The sequence below is a fragment of the Cydia amplana genome, chromosome 7 (genome assembly GCF_948474715.1).
Source record: "Cydia amplana chromosome 7, ilCydAmpl1.1, whole genome shotgun sequence".
In the NCBI taxonomy this organism is placed as follows: Eukaryota; Metazoa; Arthropoda; class Insecta; order Lepidoptera; family Tortricidae; genus Cydia; species Cydia amplana.
The window spans coordinates 11507323-11531823 of record NC_086075.1 but is presented as its reverse complement, the minus strand read 5'-3'; the positions used below and the strand labels follow the sequence as shown (position 1 = coordinate 11531823).

The following is a 24501-nucleotide window of genomic DNA, read 5'->3' as shown; positions in this document are numbered from 1 at the left end:
TGTATATTAAGAAGAGCACACATCCCAGTACGCTGCCTTGTGGAATTGAGCTGTTGACAGTTTGCCACTTTGACTGGATTTTTTGGAGCTGCCCGGAATCATTATGGTAGTGGTCAATTTGCACGAATTGTTGTCTGTTTTCAAGGTATGATTTTAACCAGTTGTAAGCATTGCCTCGGATACCTATTTCGTATAATTTGTTAAGTAGTATTGGATGGGATACTCTGTCGTAAGCTTTGGACAAATCTAGCAGAAGGCCAATGGCATAATTTTTGTTTTTGAGATATTCTAATATATTTTGGATGTATGTGTAGACTGCTAGGGTGGTTGAACGTTTCTGACGGAAACCGAACTGATTTTCTTCTAGTAGGTGATATTTTTCTAAAAAATTATAGATTCTATCTGCCATGCATTTTTCAAATATTTTCGATATGGACGGTAAGAGCGCGATAGGTCTGTAATTTGTGAGATCGGATTTTTTCCCGCCTTTTTTGAGGATAGGTTTAATTGCTGCTATTTTTAATTTCTCTGGAAAAGAGCATTCGTTGAATGATTGATTGATGAGAAATGTAATAGGTGGTGTTAACTCGCTATTACAGGTTTTTATCAGACTGGGTGGAATTTCATCATATCCACAGCTATGTTTGTTAGGGAGGTTCTGAATAACTTTTTGGACTTCTTGTTCGGTAACAGGATGGAGGAATATTGAGTTGACAGAAGGCTTGGGACATGGGCGCCCTAGCGGGTTTCTAGGCCCTGCGCTGTGGCCTACAGAGGTATAATAATCACTAAAAGCATTAGCTATCGCTTGTGGGTATTCAATCTTTGTGTTGTTAAGTAATAGCTCTATATTTGTATGTTGTGTTTGTGTGTTTTTGCCGGTTATATTTTTGATTACTTGCCACATTGTCTTAGTTTTGTTTGAAGATTCTTCCATTTCTTGTATATAATTAAGCCGTTTTGATTTTGTTATGCATTTTTGGAGTATTTTGGAATATAACTTGAAATGATTTTTTAATACTATATCATTATTTTGATTAACCATAATTTTTAACTGCCTTTTATGAGCGCACGATATTTTGAGACCCTTTGTAAGCCAATTCTTTTTCTTTTTAGTATTACATTTAGTGTTTTTTCGTGGAAAGAATCTATTCAATAATGTAAGTATATGGTAATGGAATATATTATAGTTAGCGTTTATGTTATCGTTCTGAACTAAAATGTTTTTCCATTCTATATCATGTAGAGCCGCTTTAAATTTAAGTATGTTATTTGTATTAAAAATCCTTTTATAACTATATGTGTTGTTTAAAGTAGTTTCACTTTGCTTAAATTTATAGATAAGGCTTTTATGGTCCGAGAGTCCATGGTCTTCTATATGTACATTGTAGTTTTTGTAATTTGAAAATATGAGATCTATACAAGTTGCAGTATTAGTGGTAGATCTAGTGGGTACATCTATGATTTGCGTGAGATCAAGCTCAAGCATATTATTAGTAAGCCTTGTGTAATTTGGAGAGTTTTGAAATTTATTTAAATTAAAGTCACCGGCTATAATAAGATGCTTGAAGCTTTTGGACTTTAATCTATTTAACAGTTTTCCTAAAAATTCAAAAAATATGTTTACATTTCGATCAGGTCTGTACAATGTAACTAGTACTATATTAGGTTTAATTTCAATTGCACAACACTCCACGGTGCATTCTACTGATAGGTCCGCGATGTCTGGTATTTCCTTATACTGAATGCCTTCCTTTAAGAAAATAGCGGTGCCTCCGCCTCTATGTTCACTTCGGCAGTAGCTGGCGCCAAGGACGTAACCGTTGAGGTTCATTTGATTCTCATGTTCCTTTTTAAACCATGTTTCTGTTAGGCAGATTACTTGGTGCTGGTTTTCTTGTAAGAAAGTTTCTAATAACTGCACTTTATTTTTCAGGCTTTGAATGTTTTGTACGAATATTGAGAAGTCAGTCTCGAAAGGAATGGTTTCGGGTTTGTATTGGTTGTGTGTTGTTTATTATGTTATTATTGTTATTAGTAATAGTATTATTTTCTTCTGTTTCAGGTGGCGTTGGTGAGCTGTGATTGTAGTAGGCGTGCTCCTGGTCCGAAGTTAGTTCCTGTGGCGTCAGATCCTGTGTATTGATTGGCTTGTGAACCTGACCGTTAACTATTAGTTGGTTATTTATGATGACTGCGTGGTTGCCATGACGTCTTGCTTCTTGTAATAGTTTTACCAGTTGTCTTCGTTCACGCAGTGAGTTCTCATTGAAGTATTCTGTAATAGATAGGCCGGAGTTTCTAAATAAGTGTCTATTTTGCAGTACATGTCTTGTCATTTTCTTGCTTATAAGTTCGATTGCTAGAGGACGTCTCGCTCCTTTTTTTCCTATGCGATATACATCCTCAATATACTGATCCAAGTTAGTATTCATTAAGTCTCGGAAGATATATGTTAGTCTTTCGTAAACATCTTGTTCCATTTCGCCTTTGTACTCTTCTAATCCATGTAGTACAATGGTTTTATTTTGAGTTACGGAGTCAACAGTCAAGTGTGACATGTTTGTGGTGTTTTTTTGTATGAGATGTATTTCCTCTTGTAGCTTAAGGTTTTGTTTTTCTAGGGTTTGGATTCTTCGGTTTAGATTAGTGATATTTTCTTTTATTTGTACCTGTTCAATGGAGAGGTCATCAGTTTTTTGGGTTACCTCTGACTTGAGTGAGGTGATTGCCGTATGTATCTCATCCTGTATAATGGTCTTGAACTGTGTGATTATTGTCTGGTTATATAGTGCTAATTTTTCGTCAAATATTCTGCTGATAGCATCCATAGTAACGGTACTATTAACTTTGTCTGGTTCAGAGGAACGTGAAGTATTCTGGGTGTCTCCTATCAGGCTCTTGTCGTCTAGAATGTGGTCATGTATATCTATTGATGGTCTTATCAGTGGTTGGGAATTTTGTGTAGCTGTAGGTCCCATCGGTTGCTTGCGTCTCAAAGTCATATTAGTGTAGTTTGTAGTTGTAGTTTTCGTGGTAAGAATAGGGTTCCTTTCAGGAGTTTTCTTATCATTATTGTTTCTCAGTTTGTCTAGGCAGTTTTGGCATTTCCACGCTTGTTTGTGACTTAATGTCATCGTATTGTAAAACCGAGCTCTAGATACATTAGTGCAATCACGATGATATTTGTCGCGGCACATTGAGCATAATAGAAATTCTCGGTCTATTATTTTATCTTCACATTTTACGCAATCTGCCATTTTCGAAAAGAATATTGCATCTATTTATGTCTTAATTAGAAAAAGAATATCGGTATAGAACGTGGTTAGAAACTTTTATTGATAACTGTTTTCAATATAGGTACAGTACTTAGCTTAGAAACATATCTACCGCGCTATCTAGCGGATTTTGTTTGTCAATTCAAAGCTAGCTGTACAATATAGTCGCTGGTTAAATAGTAATATAGTGAGTTGTCTTCATTTGGTATTATTGCGAACAAATTTGTACAGATGGCAGTATCACGTATAATTCAAGTTCTGCTACAACTAATTTTCAGCACACTTCATAGATGGCGCTGTACGGCAAACGCTTCAAATCATATGCGCGTAGGGTCAACGTCCGGTGAGCGGCGACGGGCGTAATGTTTGAATTTCTAGGCGGCAGTTATAAAGTATTTGGATTTATAGGTTAAGTTTTAGATTTATGAAAGTCTTTATGATGCACTGTAACTTTACACGGAGACAGAAACGAAGAAGTAATGAACTTTCTACACTGGATAATATTATAGTTTGAGTAAAAACACACGATTTTCGTCTGAAAGTTTGGTTTCTAAATACACTTGGTTTTCTCCACTATAGTCTTTTATGCGGTAATTAACTTATTTGTCCACACTTGTGTTACTTATTTATAGTTTGTTTAACACTTTAAACACTACATGAGACACGGAAATCCATTATTTATATTTTTAATTAATTAATTTACGAGAGATGTTGTTGTCATGGCAGAGTGTTGCCATGTTCCTCCATTTCATTACATACGTAGGTAGGTGCATACGCGCTAGTTTTTATCGCAACTGACTGTACAAGATAGTTTAATGCAATTGACATAAACAAGCAGATGGTATTAAACGAATTACATGATTGTTTAAAACAGCCATTCTGTTTGATGTTGACCGCATGACAAATGATTTGGCAAGATGCTAAGATCGTAAACCAGACGTTATGTCTACCACAACACTCCAGATGAAATCACTAAACCAGTATTTGTAAATCGAATAAACTTTATATTATTAATCCATTTTATGTGTACTGGTAGAAGTCGTTTAATCAAGTGCGGTATGCGACATCAATAAAAATGATTTACGATTGCAATATGAAATATCTCAGCCTTGATTGCGAGCACTAGACTTCAATGCCTAACGCCAAAGAAACCTAACTACCGCGAATGTTTCGGAAATGAATCTTTTTCTAGCCTAAGACGTCCTATTGTTCCAAATTGTTGTTTATTCATGCTTAAAAACTGTAACGGCCGAGTGCGTTCGAACGACAAAAACCGCTGGCCTTGTGATGGCTGACCGCGAATTTAATTCCTGCTTCACTGAATGAGAACGTCAACGTAATTTTCGATAACTATCTTACGGGCTATTATTGTCTCTACTAGCAGAGTTTGTAAAAAAATCTTGCTATGCGATTTTTTCGAGTTACGCGCGAGTTATCGTCTCGATTATTGGTCACGCTCGTCGCCCGCAATCTTCACTAACTCGAGTCTAATTCGATAAAAAAATTTGGTGTGGATATTTTACTTGATTATCTCTCAATTTCTAAGATCTTCCCCTTAAAGACTTCATGTGTGTGGCAGTCCGACAGAAAACTAAAAAATCTAAATTAACTTCGGCTTACATACGTAGCCATGCTTGCGGTGATATCATCGATTCATTAGCTACTGTAGTTAGTAGGTAGGTACCTACAGAAGTTGATAGCCACTCTAAAAATGGGAAATGCACTTCAAGAGACAAATATGCAATATGTGATAAGTAATCCCACACTTGTTACCTTTACCTAGTTTCAAATGGAATGAACACATGCAATGCAACTCAATGATAACAACTCGACGAGTGTAGCAATGAAAGTCAACCTTCTACAATACATTAGCACTTGATACACTTTTAATTTAAAGCTGTCCCCGTTTCGTTCGGAAGTGACCGCGAATACAAATTGTTATTTTAATTGCCTACTCGTACATTGTAATTTGAACCCTGAAAACGCATCTGTGCAAGTGCACAGGTGTCAAATTAGTTATTGTATGCACAATTTGATCGCGACCGCATTAAACATATACCAACGTTGTAGGCACTTAGATCCAGTAACCAACGAGACGATCTGAAAGTTAGTCTAAAAACAGTTGAAACAAGCAAAAATATCTTAAATAGTTGGTGTATTTACCCATGTTTGTAGGCCTTGATATACCTAATACCTACGCTACGCGTTAAATGACACATCTGTAAACTGTGCCGTACCTACCTACATTTGTCTTAGCGATAACTTATCTAGATATTCAATAAGTAGATCGAGGTACTTGCTCCAGGGAGTAGGAAAGCCAACATTACCTACAGGCCATGTGCAATTGTACATAGGTAACATAACAGGCCATGTCATTTTGCACGAAAATTCTAGACAAAATTATGTGTCTCCATATCTAGTCTGACCTACTGGAAAGAAGAGTATAACAGTGAAAAAAATCGTGAATTGGATAGCAAGCAGAAGCAGACAACAATAGGTGAAGTAACTTTTGTTTTTGTTTGCAGAAGCAGGAACATAAGCGGCCAACATGGGGGCTATGTTCCGGAGCGAAGAGATGGCGCTCTGCCAGCTCTTCATACAGCCCGAGGCGGCGTACACATCGGTCTCGGAGCTGGGAGAAGCCGGCACTGTGCAGTTTAGAGATGTGAGTATCCTTTATCTGTAAAATAAGCACCAGTAGTGTGTGGCAACACCATGTTGCGTATCTTCTTTCTAAATAATTAGATACAGAATTATAGGTATATATACTCAGTATAATAGGTACTCTTATGTACACTGGCGTCTCTCACCGGCGAAAAGAGTCTTGTAGCTTTGGAATCACTCAACATTTAGCTTCCTAACACACAATAAATGAGCGGTGCTAATCTCATATAATATTCTACTGACAGCTACATAATATTATACGTAAGTTGTACCAATGATACCATTTTGAGTTAGAGTCAATAGTCAAAATGGTTCTAGAAAAATATTCACAAGAAAATGCTTGGTGCTTCATTGCAAAGTTGCAAACCATCCTTCGTCATGTAAAGCTTTGTTCCATTTTATAACAATACCTACTGAATATTGTTTCGTTAGCCATAAATAAGTGTCCCTGCCTGAGTTAAACACCATTATAATGGCTTTTATTGAAAAAAACAACGGGTTGCACTCCGGGAGTGCCGACCGAAGTGAAAACTCAATGACAACTTACGTCTCACGTCTTACGGCCACGTGATCGTCTCATGCTGTCTCGAGTTTAACATTTTTTCCCACCTCAAAAAGTGCACAGCGCCGATAAAGAACTTTAACTTCAAAAAATCCTATTATACGACATAGGTACGTAATTTATTTCACTGCAACAGATTTGTCATGATTCATGATCGAGATTAGAAACGATTTCCATTTCATTCATCGTTATATTATATGTGATCAGTGAACCACGCATGCTAAATCAAAGGCTATCCAGTCTGTCTTGTTCGAGGCCGCCGAGACCCGAAAAGTAATTCGCCTTGCGTGCCGAACACAAGCGAATATTCGCGTGGTCCTACCTAACTAGAAATATGCGGTCTTTTGCATTGTCTCAAAAAGGGTCAATAAAATTTACCTACTATCACTTTTTCATGTCAAATTAGCCTTCTGACACTGTTTTGACATCATTCGTACATTTAAAGTGTCATTCTATAGAACTTGCTAACTATGTAAACAAACCGCCATATTAAAACTGGCAAAAAACATGAATTTACTAGTGACTTTTGTTTACATAACACTTTAGTAGAATTTTAGCCAATTTCAGTTAAAATCAGTGATAAGATTTCTGTTAAATGTGGATTGGATACTATATATACACACGGATTTATTTACGGATTAAAAATGTTTACTAAGGTAAAAATATCGGTTTCACTAATCTTAATTTTACAACTCTGTAACAAAATTGCCACAAAGTTTGCGATATGAGCGTTATTAAATGTCATTTTCTGACACGTTTTAATAAGCGGTAACGTGTACAATAAAGGTCTGTGCACACCGGCTGCGTGTGCGTGACGTGCACTGTTGGATGTTGGAGCCGCACACGCACACGTCACGCAAGCGGTGTGCCGTCTCTCATAAGGATCTGTATACTACAACACCGCACGCGCACGTGCACGTCACGCACACGCAGCCGGTGTGCACAGGCCTTAAGCGCGACCATAATACGCCTGCTGGTTCGATTGAGGCGAACGTTTTCCTCAAATCGGCAAGAGGTGATAATAGCAGCCCTGAGGTCTCATTCATATGTTGCAACTGCTCCCGGAGTTTGACCTTAGTTTAGTACAATGCTCACGTATTTCTTAGTTCGAATAGTACCAAACATATTTGCAGAATTGTTTGTATAATTGAACGCTCGGTTACCTATAAAACACCATATGCATAGGTACTATAGTAACAATATGTAGTTTCAACGCTTGCACAATGGTCTGTTGAAATAATATATTTGTGCTATAAGCTATTATTCATTTTCATATTGTTAGCGGGTAGGTAGGATCTTAGGTATTACCTTTTATTATGCATTTTTATCCTACATACTTATTGAGGAATTAATTTTAGACATAAGTAAGTGTATGCACCTAATAGTTACCTACTTCAAGGATGCCTTTTGACAGCTGACAGTTTTTCCTTGGATCAAAAAATAATCAAAATAATTTTTAACAGCGCGTATTTCATGGTTTTATTTTAAGTGTCATATCATGATATTATTTTATAAAAAAGCTTTTTGAAACTTCTTTTACTAAACTAGGTCTCCATGCATGATACTCCGCTCTCCAATGTCACCGAGACAAGTCGAATTGGCCTCCAGACCTTGATTTTTGTCTTCGCCCGAAACACGATTATGTCACACGATCGTTTCTCTTTTATTTTCCCGAGTCGTATTCAACCGATCTGGACTCACGACAAAACCAAAAAGACGTATGTTAGCGTAAAAGTTGCGTCGTTTGTATTATATGGCTTGTACGGTGGGTACCTAAGGTTAGTCGTGCCGTAGACCGGTTCCCTGCTCTTGACTCGCCCGATTTGATCAGGCGGGTGGGTTTCGTAATACATACTTTACACATAATAATCCACGTATTCTTAGATTTCCTTGTACCAATTGCGACACCGTAGGTATCGGAAACTTGTCTTAGATCACATAGTTACGCTAATGTAATATATGTCTACACTCTACAGCAAAGTCTAGACTGTAGAGTGTAGACATATAACTTTTGCCTACTTAATTACATCTTAATGCTCAATTTAGTTTTGCAACACAGACACAGATAACTATTGCTATACTAAGATCAAATGCGAGACCCATGAAAGCTTTAAGTATAGCTTTAAGCACAAATACGATTATACTATTCTGCCCACAGCGGCGCATGGCTCCATCATGCCTAATATTGTGAAAAGTCGCTAACTATTACATGTAAAATTGATTTTTATTATTTTCAAGTAATTCATAGTTAAAGCTCACATACATGTGTCGTGCTTCGCTCATTTTTCGTAAAGCGAAATCTCGCAGCTTGTAAGGAACGTCCACTGATGACTAGTTACAAAGTCCAAACTCTATGCAGTCATCGTAATTCTTGAAGATGAGTGATGACGGACAACCATTCCTAATAAAAAATCGTAACTCCCTAGGATTTTGCTTGACAAATCGTCATTACTGACAAGGTAGAGTGGACATTTACTTGATAGCACGCGAGGCCCACTTACGGCAATTTGTGGCTTTAGAACGCGGCCGGCGGATATGGGCAGAGAATAAGAGTTAAACACGTAATGTGTTGTGCGTGTCCAATCTAACTAGAAGACTTTGTTTGGCCCATTAAGTCGGTATGGCAGGCATGGCTGGTCTACATACATGTAATAAAAGTTATAAGACGTTTATTTTTAGGATGTGACTGGTTTTGTCACAAAAACTATTTAAAGGATTAGGTATCCTTCGTTCGTATTTGCGTTAAACCTACGTCAGATAATTAAGGCGCTGTAGGTTTGACTCCCTCCTCCTTTGACTCTTTCTACCTTTTGCAGAACAGGCCTTGTGCTTCAAGTGCAATAAGGACCATTATATCTGGAATAACAACAGACATTTTGATAGAAATGTCCTTATGAAACATAAGGTCGCTTCTCTAACGGAAAGCCACATATGGCCATTTCGCCCACATATATTGTCGATCATCGGCCTTGACATAGACGTTGTGTTTTAAACGGTTCTTTTGAATGCATTAACGATCAACTATTTTTTTTTCCCAGCTAAACCCCGACGTGAATGCGTTCCAACGCAAATTCGTCAATGAAGTCCGCCGCTGCGACGAGATGGAACGCAAACTGCGCTACATCGAGACTGAAGTTCACAAGGATGGGGTACACGTCCCTGACGTGAAGGAGGCCCCGCGCGCGCCCAATCCCAGGGAGATCATCGACTTGGAGGTGAGTTGAACCGTAACTTAACTGCGGTAAGGCGCATTATGGAATGAAAGCAGTAATAGAACATTCAAATTCAAATTCAAAATGTTTTATTTGAAAATATAGGTAGTACTAGTCCTACCCATCGAGTTGGAATAATACTATAAAGACTTAAGGCAAACATCACTAAGGAAAGTTTTAAACAAACTAATTTTGCATCCAAATGAGTCCGATTTTGTTACTATAGGTCTTGAGATACAGCTGCTAAGTTACTGGATTTGTTGACCCGGTGGACTTTCGAGGGCAGTAACTTGAATTTAACAAGAGCATTATGTCACTGTTAATATGTAAAAACAGCTGTCCGTTATTTAATGCAATGCCACACCCCTTATTTGGAATGCTTTCAATGGGTTAGGTATAAGTACGGTATTGTATTTGATTTTCGAACTGCAACGCTTTTGTATTACGTGCGTTAGTGGTCATTACAATAAACTCAGTTGATTTATATATTTTATATGTTGTATACTTTCATGGCTGTTTTTTTATTCAGTCACGTGTTATATATTTATACCAACAGGTAAATATTTAGTGTCTCGCTCGGTACCTACGCCGTTATGGTAAAAAATACGCAAGCGATAAGGCTACCAAAGTGATAAAACTGGTGGTAATATTCTAACACAATAGTTATTTTGTTTTTGTTGTCGGTAAAATAAATTCTTGTGAAAAAACTACAGCGCGAGCGGAATGAATTGCCATAGTACATAGTAGTAAAACAGAAGTTGTTATCAGCAAAAGTAACTAAATCAGTTGTATTTTAAACATAAAACATATGCGTCATTCACGCATACTCGTATGCTGAAATGAATCTATTATACAAACCAACCTATATCAAAAGGTGTGTCTCAAGTTGTGAGATGGTTAGGTATGTACCTATTTATTTTTATTTTCATTGAAGACCCAGTTAAGTAGTTGAGTTCGGTGGTGAATCAATTTAGAGCTACTCGTAATCTCGATAAGGGTAAATGTTTTTGTGATAACCATAAATAGATTTTCCTGAATAGCCATAGGGACTAGGACTAAGGACTAGGTTTAGAACCCTTAACATTAAAATAAATTTATTTTATTTCAGGCGCATTTGGAGAAGACAGAAAATGAAATTCTGGAGCTGTCTCATAATGCAGTCAACCTGAAGCAAAATTACTTGGAGTTAACCGAGTTGCGTCATGTTTTGGAGAAGACGGAGGCGTTCTTCCTCGCGCAAGAGGAAATCGGAATGGACTCCTTGACCAAGTAAGATGACGTATTTCATGATCAACAGAGGTCGGCAAAAATTTGAAGTAAAGAACCCACCAATTGTGGGTTTACTTCTCTAAGTAGGTATTTACTGCTAAAGTTACTACTACCTAAGTCAACTACTTAGAAATCGCGGTTTACCCTCCCTTGATCTAGGCACTCTACAGCGTCAGTGGTACATGCACGGGCGCGTTCAGCTCACGACTGCTATTAGCTTAGCAGTCACTAACGAAACTGTGACGTAACTAATGAGTGGGAATGAAAACGCATCATATGACTTGTGCGTTAGATAGGAACAACGTGATTCGCTGTCAATCACCGGTTTTGTTAGACATGAGAATATTGTAGTACACTTAGGTATCTATTATGTGGCAGTTTAACGTTTCGGCATTTCTATTACTGACGTAAAGATCAAAAATCGATCCGTCTTGACCATCGATCAAACCGATCTGAAAACTAAGAAATTGAATAAGTTAGATCGTAGATGAAGGGTATATTTTATTTACCTGATTATTTATAATTCATTTTGCAGATCACTTTATGAAATCAGGTAAGTGATTAAAACCCCTATTAAAAATAAAAACCGGCGGACAACCTATAATGCGAAATGCAGTATTAACTTTATAAGAACCGTGCGCAGAATTCAAAGGTGTCCCCAATTGCGGCCTAAATCGAAAATGTAAACTTAACATTGACATTCCAAGCAAATAAGTACCTGATAAGTACCTACCTAGTTACTACCCCTCGCAGTTCACACGCACTTTGGCGCGTCTGCCATCGTGTGGGCTAAATCGGAAACTTGAACTTGACATTACCTATTTTATGTTATTACTTCGCGCCATTACCTAATTAGGAGTCTATACTGACCACGCACTACAGTTCATGTATCCTCCTAAGGCCCAACGAAAAATTGAGTATGTAGTCAGTACTGCCCGTAGTCCTACCAGTAGTACTATTGTTTTATACTCATTCAGACCCAAGTACTTAAAAGACTTGTTTTAATGTTATTGTACTTATAAGCACTTTGATTTTTTTTTACGAACTTGTTAAAGGGCTCACAGACAAAATAAAACAGTCCTTTAGAAGTTCGTACACGCCAATTTCGATAAGCGCAAAATTTGAAAACAAAATGATGGGTTTTCTATTAAGTCCTACTGGTAGGACCGTGGTACGCTATGACTACACAATTGTTGTAGGAGCTGGGTCTGAATAAGAAAGTTAATAAGTACTATGGGTAGGACCTTGGGCCTTAGGAGGGTACACTTGCTATACCTGATTATTCTAACAAAGTTGCTCAGAGTCCCGGAAAACGTAATAATGAATCATTTTAAAGATTCCTTCAAATGTTTAAAATTATGTGATATTTAGTTACCATCAACACCACAGCAATATCACTATGTTTTTTTAACAGCCTTGACAAGAATTGACGCAAGCACTAGCTTTTTTCAAAACGACTACCATTTTGACCTTTCAACCCAGAGGGAAATCCAGGCCTTATTGAAAAATATCAAATGATAATTTCGTACCTACATTACATTACCTATTATCATCGGTACGAACGGAGGAGGGTTTCATATACGCAAGGATAATTTATCATGGCATGCGTAAAACATTTTTGATTCTAGTTTCTAATCTTTATTAACACACAAAACTAAAAAAACAACATAATAAAACTTACTTAAACCTACTACACTACACTAACTTACTTATGCTACAAGTAAAAAAATTGGCCTAAATCGCGTCAACGGGCAGGGTGCCCAGAAGGCTGGCCGCTTTTCCTCTCTGTATAGCGATACTAATTCGCTGTTAATTTTTGATTTTCCTGTGTATTGAACCAGGTCCCTGATGTCGGACGAGTCGGCGCAGCAGGCGGCCAACCGCGGGCGCCTCGGCTTCGTGGCCGGCGTGGTGCAGCGCGAGCGCGTGCCCGCCTTCGAGCGCATGCTGTGGCGCATCTCGCGCGGCAACGTGTTCCTGCGCCGCGCCGAGCTGGACAAACCCTTGGAGGACCCCAATACTGTAACTATCCTTCAAATACCTTAATACCTTGACAATAGAGGCGTGTTCAGATATTTGTGAGGACCTTGACCGTTCCGATATATCTGATGGCGACACTGTACTATGATCGACTTCTAGCATTCCTAATTTCCAAACCTCTGAAATCATTTTTTTAAAGATGTACTGTCCCGCCGAATTTGCTGCCGGTCCCATATTGGGATACCCTCCTGAGGGATTTAAATCTTATCGGGGCCTCGGGGCAGAGGTGTAGGGTTGGAGCCGGTCTAGCTTTATTTGACGTTCATAAGCGCATTGTAATTATGCCTTATTATCTTTTATCTTATCTTATCTGAACAGGGCAACGAGATCTACAAAACGGTGTTCGTGGCGTTCTTCCAAGGCGAGCAGCTCAAGTCTCGCATCAAGAAGGTGTGCACCGGCTTCCACGCGTCGCTGTACCCGTGCCCGCCCTCTAACGGCGAGCGCCAGGACATGGTGAAGGGCGTCCGGACCCGTCTCGAGGACCTTAACATGGTAGGACATTATAGAAGCAGATATTCCAAATATCTTAATAGGGCAACATCTACAAGACAGTGTTCGTGGCGTTCTTCCAAGGCGAGCGGCTCAAGTCGCGCATCAAGAAGGTGTGCACCGGCTTCCACGCGTCGCTGTACCCGTGCCCGCCCTCTAACGGCGAGCGCCAGGACATGGTGAAGGGCGTCCGGACCCGTCTCGAGGACCTTAACATGGTAGGACATTATAGAAGCAGATATTCCAAATATCTTAATAGGGCAACATCTACAAGACAGTGTTCGTGGCGTTCTTCCAAGGCGAGCGGCTCAAGTCGCGCATTAAGAAGGTGTGCACCGGCTTCCACGCGTCGCTGTACCCGTGCCCGCCCTCTAACGGCGAGCGCCAGGACATGGTGAAGGGCGTCCGGACCCGTCTCGAGGACCTTAACATGGTAGGACATTATAGAAGCAGATATTCCAAAACTCTGACCAGGGCAACATCTACAAGACAGTGTTCGTGGCGTTCTTCCAAGGCGAGCGGCTCAGTCGCGCATCAAGAAGGTGTGCACCGGCTTCCACGCGTCGCTATACCCGTGCCCGCCCTCTAACGGCGAGCGCCAGGACATGGTGAAGGGCGTCCGGACCCGTCTCGAGGACCTTAACATGGTAGGACATTATAGAAGCAGATATTCCAAATATCTTAATAGGGCAACATCTACAAGACAGTGTTCGTGGCGTTCTTCCAAGGCGAGCGGCTCAAGTCGCGCATCAAGGTGTGCACCGGCTTCCACGCGTCGCTGTACCCGTGCCCGCCCTCTAACGGCGAGCGCCAGGACATGGTGAAGGGCGTCCGGACCCGTCTCGAGGACCTTAACATGGTAGGACATTATAGAAGCAGATATTCCAAAACTCTGACCAGGGCAACATCTACAAGACAGTGTTCGTGGCGTTCTTCCAAGGCGAGCGGCTCAGTCGCGCATCAAGAAGGTGTGCACCGGCTTCCACGCGTCGCTGTACCCGTGCCCGCCCTCTAACGGCGAGCGCCAGGACATGGTGAAGGGCGTCCGGACCCGTCTCGAGGACCTTAACATGGTAGGACATTATACAAGCAAATACTTTAATTTATATCCCCTATAGTATCGCAAACCACTTATACACTGACCTACAAAAGTGCATACTTAAGATACAAATAAATGTTTACTTAGTTTAGATATTGTTATCAAATTTTCATTAGCGACAGAAAATACACATTTGTTCGGTATTAAAATTCTTAACTTGACCTTTACTTATTTTAAGTTGAATCTATGAATGTACTAGTATTTAAGCATAAATTGGATAATTACGATTGTATCAATCAAATTAGCATAAAACTTTTAAATTAATAAATAATATCTTATCTTAGTATGCCGTCATGAATAAAAATGCTACTATTTTTTTATGTACTGCTCTTTAATCTTCGAGCTCAGTTTATTATATTTATATTTGTTTGTTATACAAGTAGCCTGTTTGCTATTCGCTCTGTAACGCTATGTGTATGTAACACATTGTTGTTTCCTAAGAATTGCACATTTTCCTCTCACCGTGCGTTCTCTTCCGTATTTTTCGCCCACCACACGCACTTATCACACACACACACATTATCTAATTTATCACTAATCTCGTTTTCTACAGGTCCTCAACCAGACCCGCGACCACAGACAGCGCGTGTTAGCCAGCGTGGCCAAGGAGCTGGCCAGTTGGACCATCATGGTGCGCAAGATGAAGGCCATCTACCACACACTCAACCTGTTCAACATGGACGTCACCAAGAAATGCCTCATCGGGGAGTGCTGGGTGCCCACCGCTGACTTGCCCAACGTGCAGAAGGCGTTGGCTGACGGATCGGTAATGCACTCTATTTGTATATAAATAAAGTTTCATTTGCCAGAACAATATAGTTTTACGCAGCGGGCATACAACGTACTGCGCGTACAATACTATGGATTTTTTTATTCGAAATAAAAATATTGAATTGAATTGAATATTAACCAGCCATTTTTAGGGTTCCGTACCCAAAGGGTAAAAACGGGACCCTATTACTAAGACTCCGCTGTCCGTCCGTCCGTCCGTCCGTCCGTCCGTCCGTCCGACCGTCCGTCCGTCCGTCCGTCCGTCTGTCACCAGGCTGTATCTCACGAACCGTGATAGCTAGACAGTTGAAATTTTCACAGATGATGTATTTCTGTTGCCGCTATAACAACAAATACTAAAAACAGAATAAAATAAAGATTTAAGTGGGGCTCCCATACAACAAACGTGGTTTTTGACCGAAGTTAAGCAACGTCGGGCGGGGTCAGTACTTGGATGGGTGACCGTTTTTTTGCTTGTTTTGCTCTATTTTTTGTTGATGGTGCGGAACCCTCCGTGGGCGAGTCCGACTCGCACTTGGCCGGTTTTTAAATTCTCTGTCGTTTGAAAAGTGCACTTGTGCGTCATCTTGCGCTTTATGATTAATCGCACCCGAAACATGCGATCAGTAAGACATATTTGCATATTTTTATTTGAATCATTTTTGAGACTAACCTAATAAACTATAATGTAATTTGAACTTTACCACTATAACATAAAGTCTAAAATCCCCAGAACGCCTGCGGCAGCTCGATCCCCTCGTTCCTGAACTGCATCGAGGCGGACGAGGAACCGCCGACGTTCAACCGCACCAACCGCTTCACGCGCGGCTTCCAGACCCTCATCGATGCCTATGGTGTCGCCTCTTACAGAGAATGCAACCCTGGTACGTCAACCATTTTCAGTGCCACTTGCACCATTCCACTAACCCGGGGTTAACCGGTTAAACCTGGAGTTATAGTTTGTAGCTTTCTAATAGACCCCGAAGGCTAATCCTATTGTCTATTGTTAAGAAAAACCGCTCTTGCCACGTGCCACAACCACCGGCATAAAAAATCGGTACTTCGGTTACTGAGTGCCGGCGAGTCGAACGCTACAGAACCAGTCTAAAATGTGTCATCGAGATGCGTAACAAAGGCGCGTTATCGGAGAGCGCACCTACACTGGTTTTTTGAGCGTTGGACTAGCCCGCGCTCAGGTGCCAAATAGAATAATTAGGACCCTTTTTTGCAGGTAAGTAGCACGTGCGGTTTTACTGAACAATAGACAATAGGATTAGCCTTCGGGGTCTATTAGAAAGCTACAAACTATACCATGGTTACCAGTACAATTTGACATTGGGTTAACGGTTTAACCGCTTAACCCCGGGTTAGTGGGATGGTGCAAGTGGCCTTTAACGTCTGGGCAGGCGTGTCTCACTCCGCGATTTCGTCGCTTTGCTACAGGTAGCTAAAAGTACATCCGTTCGGCCCCAATTTTGGGGAAAGCCATAAGCCGCGCGTGGCGCTGTCGCCACCTAGCGGCCATATCTGTGCTGATCGTAACAGACGCGTTTTGTTAGAGAGTGAGTCTTCTGTACTTAGTACTATTATTTATTCTGTGGTCTGGGCTTTTTATTACGGCTCGCTAAGAGAGCCTCTTAGAGTCCACTCGACAACCTTGTACAAATAGTTGATCCAGGATAGCTTTTACGCAAGAAAAAAAAATGTAACTGTGGAAGTTATGCTCGCACCTGCATTTTTTGAGTGTATGTAAGTTTTAAAATATGTAGGTAACCTGGCCAACCTTAAACGGCCGGTTAGGGCCCTCAAAAGACTGAAAATAAATTTCCTACGCCATGCGTTTTTCACAAGGTGAAAATAATATTCAATATAAAATATAAGTACGTCCCCCACGATTCTCAGTTGCAGTAAATTAATAACATTTATACAGGTAACAACTTCTATGATTATTTTATTTATTTATTTAAGTATGAAACAAACGATCCTACAGAAAATATTGTTACAGTTTCTTCTCTTAATCTAGACCTATAGTTTCCATTTTTGTTAAACATATAAGTATTTATATTAAAGCACGAAAAAGTACATATCTTGGCTTAGTAAATTATAAATTATAAATATCACCTGATTAGTAAAAGTATATGTTTTTTTTTTATCCCTAGCGCTCTACACAATCATCACTTTTCCCTTCCTATTCGCCGTGATGTTTGGCGACCTCGGCCACGGCGCCATCATGGCCATGTTCGGCGCCTGGATGGTCATCAAGGAAGTGCCCCTCGCCGCCAAAAAATCTAAAAACGAAATCTGGAACATCTTTTTCGCTGGTCGCTACATCATACTCTTCATGGGCTGCTTTTCTATGTATACCGGACTGGTGTACAACGATATATTCTCGAAATCTATGAACATTTTCGGCTCGGCGTGGAACATTCCGTACGACAATAAGTATATGCAAGATAATGCGGTGCTTCAGTTGGACCCTAAGGACTCTTATATCGACCAGCCCTATTTCATCGGCATCGATCCCATCTGGCAGGTAATGATGAAAAAAATAATTATTGATTGAAAAATTTAAATCATGTGTATATTTTGGCATTGACGGGTTAATTTAAGACTAGTTTGCTTCAAAACCAAGCTGACACTTCGTGTGACACAATGTGCTTTACCTAGGTATAACATTGTCGAGTAGCCACTTTACTATTACATTACTAGCAAATAACGAAGGAAAGACTTTCTGCCTTTACGCGTTACAAAAATTATAGGTGATCATATAAAATTGTAGGAGATAGTTGTCTTAACACTGATTTAAACTTTCACGATTTTTACACATTATTTAATTGTACACCGGGACTTAATCGCGTATCTAAGTTTTAAGATTTACCTCCGACGTTTCGAGGACGGCGTTGTCCCCGTGGTCTCGGAGAAGACTGGCTTAATTTGATATCAGCATCTTCTAACCGCGCGAGTCTTTCGAACTACCCGCACTTGGTCTTGTTTATCAGCTTGAACGTATGATACGCGATACGCGTTAGTTACGCGATTAAGTCCCGGTGTACAATTTAAGAAAGTTGTCTTATTGAACAACACTTACACATTACTATTTCTTTTAGACTGCTGACAACAAAATCATCTTCCTAAACTCATACAAAATGAAACTGTCCATCATCTTCGGCGTCATCCACATGATCTTTGGTGTCTGCATGAGCGTCGTCAATTACAAGTAAGTCATTACAAGTTGAGTACATCTGTTCTGTATATTAACAATTTCGTTGCCGGGCGCCCCGTTTCAAGTACAAAATGAACACACACACGTGGTTTTGGCAGTGAATGTGTTAACTTATTTCAAGGAAAAAATCATTATGAATCTGTTCAACCGGGTAGAGATTACCTACTGGTATTTTAGGTATAGTTACATTTTCCTAGTTTGTGTGTGAAATCACAGCAGTAGAATTTTTAACCAGGCCTATTTTCCTCTCATACTTTTCCCCGATCCAGATCTTATCAATCATAATATCGACAGTCGACATATTAGAGTTGTATATATTAGAACTATGTAAATTTTTAAGAAAGTATAAACATTTTTTCCCAGCAGCAAAGAACCCTGGAAATATTAACTTACGCCCTAGAGACAGAATTCCAATGCCGCAATCTAATCTAAAAATGCACGCCTCTAGTCCACATGCGATGTGTATAAAAGTGTACAATAAACTGCCAAAGACAATTAGAGACGAAGAAACAAATACTTTATTTAACAGAAAACTTACTGAATATTTATTAGACAGCTGCTTTTACTCACTGAAAGAGTTCTTAGATAGTTAATTATAGTAATAGTATTTAACATAGTATTTTAGATATCGCAACTTAAAAATATTTATAACTGATTAAAATATGTATAATAATAATTATGATGCATGATCGCATGGTCATTATAAGAGATAGCTGTAAGCCATTATAATTAAGTTAGATTTAAGTTATATTGCAGTGCCTTACAGGGTTTCATAGCTGAACCAATAAAATGTACCAACCTGTATAACCTATGAAAGCAATAAACACACTGATTACTGATTACACTTTCGATTTACAACAACGCGCCGTCTTACGTAACGGCTGCTTATATAAATACTGAATGTAACTTCTGTATAGAAGGTTCAAATTCCTGCGACTCAACTTTCCGTTAAGAGCCAACAGGAGTGGTCATTTCTCCGTACAAACGTACTCGACTGTTTCCTCCGTGGGTTTTGAAGCTAGAGCAATGATTTTTTCAACACAGATAATTATTGTCACTGTGTCGGACCGTTTTGCTTTTTTTGATATTTTTGTTTTTTTAGGCGCTAGAGCCCTTCAAAATTAGCCAAAATGGCCTAATTGACTATGCCGCAATGAGAAGCGTGGTATTCAAAACTGATATCAATTAGCCAAAAGAGCAAAACGGTCCGACACAGATAATTTCATAATCATTTAGATTTCCAAATTTGGTTACGATTGGTTAAGTTTTGGAGGAGGAAACAGTCGAGTACGAAACCTCGATTATTGAGATTTTTACGCAGGATTTCTCGCCTTGTCCTTATCGCACTAGTTTTAGGAGCCGCTTCCGTTAGCGAGACGGGTATATTTACCTAAAATATTTAAATCTCAGCTCCTGTTTCGTCTTAATGTGATTCACAAATCAAATAACTTTGTTTTTTAATGCAGCTTCTTCAAGCGCCGCTACAGCATCGTTCTGGAGTACCTGCCCCAGATCATTTTCCTGATCCTTCTGTTCGCGTACATGGTGTTCATGATGTTCTACAAGTGGCTCGCTTACAGCACTTTCAACGAAGGTAAAACATGAATCATTGTCGATATTCGACTTACCGTTTGAAAGTAAACCTTATTACGACGAGCTAAGGTCTACGTAAAGTCAGTTAAGTGTGTTGCTTTTAATAGTACACGTACAGTCAGTTGTGTGTAGTTAACTATAAATAGGTATGCACTAGTAAAAAACAATCTAGTCTGTAAGACCTACATTTTTCTTCGTATGGGTTTTTCTTCTTCATTGCAGAATCGAAGTGTGAGATATTTCGAAATTGTAGGAAAGAATAGCTAAAAGAAAGACGCGACTCATATTTAGATGCGTTATTACAATAGGCAATAGGCACGTAAAATTTTCGTTCGAAAAGCAACTGATACATATATAAGTCAATTCGGACGTGCACTGACATCAAACTGATATTAGATTGATATTGGAATCATATCACTTATCAGTTATCTGTCATTCGCGCGTTCATTTTGCTCAGACTTGTCCAGAGTCCACACGAGTATTAGTGCGAGCGAGACGCCCGCGCGAATCACAGCTAACAGGGTCTGAAGTCAGTGCACGTCCGAATTGGCTTGTCATCCATTGTTTAAAATCGTATGACTAGAGTTTAATGCTTATGAATATTTGTATCAGATCCCGCGTTCCGCCAAGGCTGCGCGCCTTCAGTGCTGATTCTGTTCATCAACATGATGCTGTTCTCGAGCGCGGAGCCGGAGGCGCCGTGCAAGGAGTTCATGTTCGAGGGCCAGGGCACCATCCAGCGCGCGTTCGTGCTGGTGGCCCTGTGCTGCATCCCTGTCATGCTGCTCGGCAAGCCTCTGTACTTGCTGGCAGCTGGCAACAAGAAGAACGCCGCCAAGGTACGTGACCTTGATGCTATAATGCGCCGTGCAAGGAGTTCATGTTCGAGGGCCAGGGCACCATCCAGCGCGCGTTCGTGCTGGTGGCCCTGTGCTGCATCCCTGTCATGCTGCTCGGCAAGCCTCTGTACTTGCTGGCAGCTGGCAACAAGAAGAACGCCGCCAAGGTACGTGACCTTGATGCTATAATGCGCCGTGCAAGGAGTTCATGTTCGAGGGCCAGGGCACCATCCAGCGCGCGTTCGTGCTGGTGGCCCTGTGCTGCATCCCTGTCATGCTGCTCGGCAAGCCTCTGTACTTGCTGGCAGCTGGCAACAAGAAGAACGCCGCCAAGGTACGTGACCTTGATGCTATAATGCGCCGTGCAAGGAGTTCATGTTCGAGGGCCAGGGCACCATCCAGCGCGCGTTCGTGCTGGTGGCCCTGTGCTGCATCCCTGTCATGCTGCTCGGCAAGCCTCTGTACTTGCTGGCAGCTGGCAACAAGAAGAACGCCGCCAAGGTACGTGACCTTGATGCTATAATGCGCCGTGCAAGGAGTTCATGTTCGAGGGCCAGGGCACCATCCAGCGCGCGTTCGTGCTGGTGGCCCTGTGCTGCATCCCTGTCATGCTGCTCGGCAAGCCTCTGTACTTGCTGGCAGCTGGCAAGAAGAAGAACGCCGCCAAGGTACGTGACCTTGATGCTATAATGCGCCGTGCAAGGAGTTCATGTTCGAGGGCCAGGGCACCATCCAGCGCGCGTTCGTGCTGGTGGCCCTGTGCTGCATCCCTGTCATGCTGCTCGGCAAGCCTCTGTACTTGCTGGCAGCTGGCAAGAAGAAGAACGCCGCCAAGGTACGTGACCTTGATGCTATAATGCGCCGTGCAAGGAGTTCATGTTCGAGGGCCAGGGCACCATCCAGCGCGCGTTCGTGCTGGTGGCCCTGTGCTGCATCCCTGTCATGCTGCTCGGCAAGCCTCTGTACTTGCTGGCAGCTGGCAAGAAGAAGAACGCCGCCAAGGTACGTGACCTTGATGCTATAATGCGCCGTGCAAGGAGTTCATGTTCGAGGGCCAGGGCACCATCCAGCGCGCGTTCGTGCTGGTGGCCCTGTGCTGCATCCCTGTCATGCTGCTCGGCAAGCCTCTGTACTTGCTGGCAGCTGGCAACAAGAAGAACGCCGCCAAGGTACGTGACCTTGATGCTATAATGCGCCGTGCAAGGAGTTCATGTTCGAGGGCCAGGGCACCATCCAGCGCGCGTTCGTGCTGGTGGCCCTGTGCTGCATCCCTGTCATGCTGCTCGGCAAGCCTCTGTACTTGCTGGCAGCTGGCAACAAGAAGAACGCCGCCAAGGTACGTGACCTTGATGCTATAATGCGCCGTGCAAGGAGTTCATGTTCGAGGGCCAGGGCACCATCCAGCGCGCGTTCGTGCTGGTGGCCCTGTGCTGCATCCCTGTCATGCTGCTCGGCAAGCCTCTGTACTTGCTGGCAGCTGGCAACAAGAAGAACGCCGCCAAGGTACGTGACCTTGATGCTATAATGCGCCGTGCAAGGAGTTCATGTTCGAGGGCCAGGGCACCATCCAGCGCGCGTTCGTGCTGGTGGCCCTGTGCTGCATCCCTGTCATGCTGCTCGGCAAGCCTCTGTACTTGCTGGCAGCTGGCAACAAGAAGAACGCCGCCAAGGTACGTGACCTTGATGCTATAATGCGCCGTGCAAGGAGTTCATGTTCGAGGGCCAGGGCACCATCCAGCGCGCGTTCGTGCTGGTGGCCCTGTGCTGCATCCCTGTCATGCTGCTCGGCAAGCCTCTGTACTTGCTGGCAGCTGGCAAGAAGAAGAACGCCGCCAAGGTACGTGACCTTGATGCTATAATGCGCCGTGCAAGGAGTTCATGTTCGAGGGCCAGGGCACCATCCAGCGCGCGTTCGTGCTGGTGGCCCTGTGCTGCATCCCTGTCATGCTGCTCGGCAAGCCTCTGTACTTGCTGGCAGCTGGCAACAAGAAGAACGCCGCCAAGGTACGTGACCTTGATGCTATAATGCGCCGTGCAAGGAGTTCATGTTCGAGGGCCAGGGCACCATCCAGCGCGCGTTCGTGCTGGTGGCCCTGTGCTGCATCCCTGTCATGCTGCTCGGCAAGCCTCTGTACTTGCTGGCAGCTGGCAACAAGAAGAACGCCGCCAAGGTACGTGACCTTGATGCTATAATGCGCCGTGCAAGGAGTTCATGTTCGAGGGCCAGGGCACCATCCAGCGCGCGTTCGTGCTGGTGGCCCTGTGCTGCATCCCTGTCATGCTGCTCGGCAAGCCTCTGTACTTGCTGGCAGCTGGCAAGAAGAAGAACGCCGCCAAGGTACGTGACCTTGATGCTATAATGCGCCGTGCAAGGAGTTCATGTTCGAGGGCCAGGGCACCATCCAGCGCGCGTTCGTGCTGGTGGCCCTGTGCTGCATCCCTGTCATGCTGCTCGGCAAGCCTCTGTACTTGCTGGCAGCTGGCAACAAGAAGAACGCCGCCAAGGTACGTGACCTTGATGCTATAATGCGCCGTGCAAGGAGTTCATGTTCGAGGGCCAGGGCACCATCCAGCGTGCGTTCGTGCTGGTGGCCCTGTGCTGCATCCCTGTCATGCTGCTCGGCAAGCCTCTGTACTGGCTGGCAGCTGGCAACAAGAAGAACGCCGCCAAGGTACGTGACCTTGATGCTATAATGCGCCGTGCAAGGAGTTCATGTTCGAGGGCCAGGGCACCATCCAGCGCGCGTTCGTGCTGGTGGCCCTGTGCTGCATCCCTGTCATGCTGCTCGGCAAGCCTCTGTACTTGCTGGCAGCTGGCAACAAGAAGAACGCCGCCAAGGTACGTGACCTTGATGCTATAATGCGCCGTGCAAGGAGTTCATGTTCGAGGGCCAGGGCACCATCCAGCGCGCGTTCGTGCTGGTGGCCCTGTGCTGCATCCCTGTCATGCTGCTCGGCAAGCCTCTGTACTTGCTGGCAGCTGGCAACAAGAAGAACGCCGCCAAGGTACGTGACCTTGATGCTATAATGCGCCGTGCAAGGAGTTCATGTTCGAGGGCCAGGGCACCATCCAGCGCGCGTTCGTGCTGGTGGCCCTGTGCTGCATCCCTGTCATGCTGCTCGGCAAGCCTCTGTACTTGCTGGCAGCTGGCAACAAGAAGAACGCCGCCAAGGTACGTGACCTTGATGCTATAATGCGCCGTGCAAGGAGTTCATGTTCGAGGGCCAGGGCACCATCCAGCGCGCGTTCGTGCTGGTGGCCCTGTGCTGCATCCCTGTCATGCTGCTCGGCAAGCCTCTGTACTTGCTGGCAGCTGGCAAGAAGAAGAACGCCGCCAAGGTACGTGACCTTGATGCTATAATGCGCCGTGCAAGGAGTTCATGTTCGAGGGCCAGGGCACCATCCAGCGCGCGTTCGTGCTGGTGGCCCTGTGCTGCATCCCTGTCATGCTGCTCGGC

At 42.6% G+C, this 24501-nt stretch overlaps 1 protein-coding gene across 1 annotated transcript in view; it reads left to right on the top strand.

Annotated features, from left to right (window-relative positions):
* The window catches only part of LOC134649662 (V-type proton ATPase 116 kDa subunit a 1-like), a 45805-nt gene that overhangs the window by 13664 nt on the left and 7640 nt on the right, over positions 1 to 24501 (top strand). Inside the window, exons 2-12 of the mRNA XM_063504501.1 lie at positions 5804 to 5943; positions 9543 to 9719; positions 10825 to 10985; positions 12827 to 13007; positions 13344 to 13520; positions 15170 to 15382; positions 16121 to 16271; positions 17547 to 17920; positions 18495 to 18604; positions 20077 to 20204; positions 20816 to 21042. Of these exons, the coding sequence (XP_063360571.1) occupies positions 5827 to 5943; positions 9543 to 9719; positions 10825 to 10985; positions 12827 to 13007; positions 13344 to 13520; positions 15170 to 15382; positions 16121 to 16271; positions 17547 to 17920; positions 18495 to 18604; positions 20077 to 20204; positions 20816 to 21042 (2016 nt within the window). The 5' untranslated portion in view covers positions 5804 to 5826. The remainder of the gene's footprint in view (positions 1 to 5803; positions 5944 to 9542; positions 9720 to 10824; positions 10986 to 12826; positions 13008 to 13343; positions 13521 to 15169; positions 15383 to 16120; positions 16272 to 17546; positions 17921 to 18494; positions 18605 to 20076; positions 20205 to 20815; positions 21043 to 24501) is intronic.